Source organism: Caenorhabditis briggsae (assembly GCF_000004555.2).
Source record: "Caenorhabditis briggsae complete genome, chrV, whole genome shotgun sequence".
Taxonomy (NCBI): Eukaryota; Metazoa; Nematoda; class Chromadorea; order Rhabditida; family Rhabditidae; genus Caenorhabditis; species Caenorhabditis briggsae.
Genome location: NC_013488.2, coordinates 6,632,532 through 6,637,058, shown reverse-complemented (window position 1 = coordinate 6,637,058; position 4,527 = coordinate 6,632,532). Strand labels below are relative to the sequence as shown.

The 4,527-nt window shown below is 35.8% G+C and overlaps 3 protein-coding genes across 3 annotated transcripts; 1 reads left to right on the top strand and 2 right to left on the bottom strand.

The window, feature by feature from the left end:
• Positions 1-62: 62 nt before the first annotated feature.
• Positions 63-1,073, bottom strand: CBG06485 (the record flags this gene model as incomplete). The annotated part of the gene is made up of 4 exons (XM_002647371.1): positions 63-92; positions 217-353; positions 498-734; positions 782-1,073. 4 exons carry the CDS (start codon positions 1,071-1,073, stop codon positions 63-65), a joined length of 696 nt encoding a protein of 231 aa, XP_002647417.1.
• Positions 1,074-1,691: 618 nt separating this feature from the next.
• CBG06484 lies at positions 1,692-2,844 on the top strand (the record flags this gene model as incomplete). The annotated part of the gene is made up of 5 exons (XM_002647370.1): positions 1,692-1,697; positions 1,806-2,190; positions 2,233-2,300; positions 2,448-2,592; positions 2,741-2,844. The coding sequence occupies 5 exons, from the start codon at positions 1,692-1,694 to the stop codon at positions 2,842-2,844; spliced, it is 708 nt and encodes a 235-aa protein (XP_002647416.1).
• A 198-nt stretch (positions 2,845-3,042) lies between these two features.
• Positions 3,043-4,242, bottom strand: CBG06483 (the record flags this gene model as incomplete). Its single annotated transcript, XM_002647369.1, has 4 exons — positions 3,043-3,210; positions 3,252-3,368; positions 3,418-3,665; positions 3,969-4,242. 4 exons carry the CDS (start codon positions 4,240-4,242, stop codon positions 3,043-3,045), a joined length of 807 nt encoding a protein of 268 aa, XP_002647415.1.
• Positions 4,243-4,527: the final 285 nt, after the last annotated feature.

Below are 4,527 nucleotides of genomic sequence, written 5' to 3'. Positions count from 1 at the left end.
CGCCCCGCCTGTCGAAAAACAACTGTGTTTAAAGAATCAGTAACCGAATTTTTTAGATTATTTTACGAATCTGGGTACCCAATTAGGCTACCCTGAAATTTTCAAGTCAATTGGTCCATTCAGTTACGCGCAATTACGCAAAGTATACCGCCTCCCGGGGCGGGGATCGCCCCTTTTCGCCCCCAAGCCAACCCTAGTTTCAGATTATAAACTCACCATCATATTCGGCAAGTTTAATTTTGCCAACTTCGGATTCGAAGTAATTTCAACTTGACAGGCAACAGATTTCAAATTTGTAAGCCCAACTTCTGTGAGATTCTCGTTCAAACTCCATTTGAACTGACCAATGTTGTCTGAAATTGAATTTACATACGTTCACGAGCTACACAGGTGACACCAGAGCTACGCGGTCGATGCCTGGACATCGTACCTTTGGTGTCATTTTTCACAAAACAAGAGCTACGCGGTCGATGCCTGGACCTTCAAAGCAAACCCACCACAATCCACAGATTCCAAATTAGCCAAAAACTTTCCACTACTAAACTTGGTTCTGGTGACCAGTAAACTCCCAATCAGATGTTTCATATTTTTTAACGCATTTGTCAATTGTTTTTCCGTCAAATCCGTATCATGTTGAATTGATAATGGATCAGCACAGACAGTTGTACAACTTTTCGGGAATTTTTTCAAATTGGCAGATTCTATGTAGGCTACTTGGAATGTGCATTTTGGTTCTACAAGTTGGAAGGGGCAGAACATAGAAAATCTGATATAAAATTACCACATCTTGAAGGCTTTGGAGTAGTTGAAGTTGGAGAAATCGAACTAGAATATGTTGTTGGATTTTCAGTAGTTTTTGAGAGGGCTGCTGTAGTAACTACCGTAGTTACTACCGTAGTAGTTGGCAGAGAATCTGTGGGAGGGCTTGTAGGAATAGTAGTCGAATCTGATGTTGTTATAGTAGTTTGAGTAGTTACACCTGTTGAAACAGTGGTAGTCTCAATAACTGGGTCAATTGGAGGTGCAAATTGTGATCTTACACTTCCAAGAAAAATCAATAGCAGCCACGTCATTTGAGCCAAAAAAAAAACAGCTGGTTTATTTTTTTCGCACCTAACACCAGCTACCCTTTTTGAATCAGATTACAACAGAATGAGGAAAGCTTTTGAGCTTGGCAATACAGCGGAAATTGAAAAGTGGGAAAGCTGAAATCCAATTTTTTGGATTTCTCACGCCTGCGGTTTATGAAGTGTGAAAGTCTGAAAATGATATAAGCAAAATTATAAGGGAGCTAAAAAATAATGAAGATTTCTTTTTGAGTTATGTGAAATTTGAATGGAAATACATTTAAAATATAAACTTTCAGAAAAAAATTAACATCAAAATTTCCAGAAAATCTTCTTCAACAAATTCTGATTTTTCGAAGCAGATGCTCTAGAAGATTTTTCGATATGAATAGGTCCCGGATGGATTTGTTTAGATTTTCCGAAAATTTCTGTGCGGAGCCGTTTATTCATAATGAGCAGGACGATTGGCGAGCTGAAATTACCGTAAGCACTCTTTTTACCGGTAACTTACCGGTAATTTACCGGTACAATACCGGTAAATTTACCGAAAACTACCGGTAATTTCTAGCCGCCCCGTTGCCAATCCTATCTGAAACTAATCAATTGATGTATTCCTGGACAAAAATGGGGGTACGTGATCCTTACTCAATTTTAAGGAAGAAGGTGACGGAAGCTTGAAAATTTTCAGAAATTCAGAAACCAAGAAATTCCAGAAAATCATCAATTCATTTTTTCTAGCCTACCCCCTCCCAAACCGCCGAACATCCTCGTACTTCCGTTGAAATCAATTCGAACTCTGCAGAACTTTGTATAACTGAACAAGAGATTTCAAATTTTTTATCCAACGAAAATAACGACATTGGAACAATGCCTCAATTCTATTGCTCAGCTGTGAATAGCAATGGAACTATCAAATCTTGCGCTTTCGAAAATTCAACATTGGCAACTTTAGATACCGGATGTGTGAAGTTGAAAGGAAATGTGTTGATTTCCGAAAAAGATGAAGAGCATACATATAAGTTAGAATCGGTGAAAGATATTTTGGGAAGTCTGACGATTGATGGGACCAATTTGACGGATATCGATTTTTTGGACTCTTTGGAAAATGTGGTAGCTTTGAAAGGTGGAAAAAATATCAGCTAAATTTGAAATCTAAAGTTTTCAGAGAATCAATCTGCAATTTTGATTCAATATAACCCGAATTTATCGAATGTGACTTTCCCGAATCTAAAGGTATTAAAACAATGTTTTTCGAAATCATTATTTTCCAGAATTTTTTTGATGTGCAAAAACCTAGAAAGTTTAAAAAACTCAGAAATTAAGAAGTTCAGAAGTTCAGAAATTTCAAAATATCTCAGGTAATTTGAAATATATTTTCAGAGAGCAATCGCGAAATCTGACCAGGTTATAATTTTTCAAAACAATAGTCAGGAACTTTTGATGGATCCGAGTGTTTGTTGGAATATCAGAAATGTTTTGAACACTTCGAATGCATGGATTCCAACTATTGATGGACAGGACTGTGGTTAGTATGTTTTTGAGATAGGACCACTTTGAAACTGGACATTTTAGAACCGCTTTTTTTGCAACTGTCATAAAAGCGCTGTTCTGAAAGTTTGGTTACAAAACGTCTGGTTGCAAAATGTCTGCTTTCGAAATATACAAATTTCCAGAGCAAATCGAAAAAGATGCAATTGTTCGGGACAATCTGGAATGCTCGAAAAATGATTTTACGACTTTTTTGCTCTTTTCATCCTTTTTATTTTTGATAATTTGAAAATATGATTTGTGAAATTCGAAAAAAAACAATACAACTTGATATATTCAGAGTTTCAGAAATTCAAAAAATAAACAGAAATTAAAAAAAAAAATCTATAAAAAATCAGCTATTTGGAATAGTCGATCTCCTATGAAGATTGCCAGAAACATCCGGAATGACCACTATCGATTTTTTCCTTCCCATCACGAAATTCCGTTAGGCTGGATTCCTCCAAATCATTGAAAGTTGAGCAGGAATTGTAGTACCGCATAAAAATGAGTATGCAAATAAATTCTGAATTCTAGAATCTTCCGATGGGTCGTTGAAAATTGTTTGCAAATTTAATATAGTGGATATTGTGGTTAAACTACACATTATAATTGACTGAAACATTGAATTAATATTTTTAATATTGAAAAAATTACCTGAGTCACAAAATTTTGTAATCCTTTCAATCGCTCTTTTATATTTCCAAAACTTTGTACATTACTAGCATTCTGTTTAGTTTCCAAATACATACTGGCATATATTAAAGTTATCATCTGCAAAAAATCAGGGAAACTAAAAGTAATTAAGAAAAAAAATTCTAACCAAAAGTATGAAAGCTACCGATCCAAATAATCCAAAGTAAGTCAATCTTTCATTTTTGGAATTGGTAAAAATAAAAAATCCAGGATGGTCCAAGATTTGTAAATTGTTCGGATATTTGATTCTCACAAAATTTTCCATTTCCTGAGGGGTACTGTAGTTTGAGAACATTGCAAGTGGAACAGGAAAATATATAAAAATGGCGAGAAAAATATAGATGTAAAAGTAGGTAGATTTTTTGCGCTGAACCTCTATAAACCTTCAGAAATTCAGAAATTCAGAACTTTAGAAATTCAAAAAAGTTAAAAATTCACAAATCCAGAAATCCTGAAATTTGGAACTTGAAAATTGAACTCACATCAAAAAAAACTTTCCAGGTCTTGGCGCGGCTTGTGATCTAGTCAGTTGCAAAATAAAGGAAACGTATGCAAAAGATCCAAATGTAAAACACCAACCTATTTGAAATAGATTTTCGACTACCTAAATTTTCCAAGGCCATCAGATAATAAAACTCACAAACAGGGTAAACGTATCAAAATAATTTTTCAGCAAACCCTGAGAATAAGCCGCTGCGAATGGGTATAAAGTGACCATTCCTCCAAAAACGCCTAGCTGAACTTCACACGAATACAACGACATATGATACCAAAATGGCAAAACTTTAATGGAAACTCGTTCAGGTTTTGATTGTGCCCAAATTAAATAAAGCAGTAGAAAATTCAATTGTGTTGCTAAAAGATACACGAATACAGTAGCCCGGTACTGTAAAGAACGATCGGAATAGAATACGGTAGCGTAGATACGAAGGTCGGGGATTTCTGCTGACATTTTCCATCTAGATAATATGTGAAAATGCGGGTTGAAAATGCGAGAAAAATGAGACAGATTCCGTGTTCTACATGAATCAAAAACTAATCGGTGAGGAATAAAACAAGACAAAACCGAGTCAAAAAGACAAAATCAAAAAGTCAAAAGACACCGTACACAGGTAAAATGCGAACGGATCCGTTACGGACGCTCAGCGTTCGCGCGTGGTTGAAATAGGAACCGCATACGGACCGCACGCGACCCGTTTTCAGAAAACCACAACACATTATTCCGTATTCCTCCGTA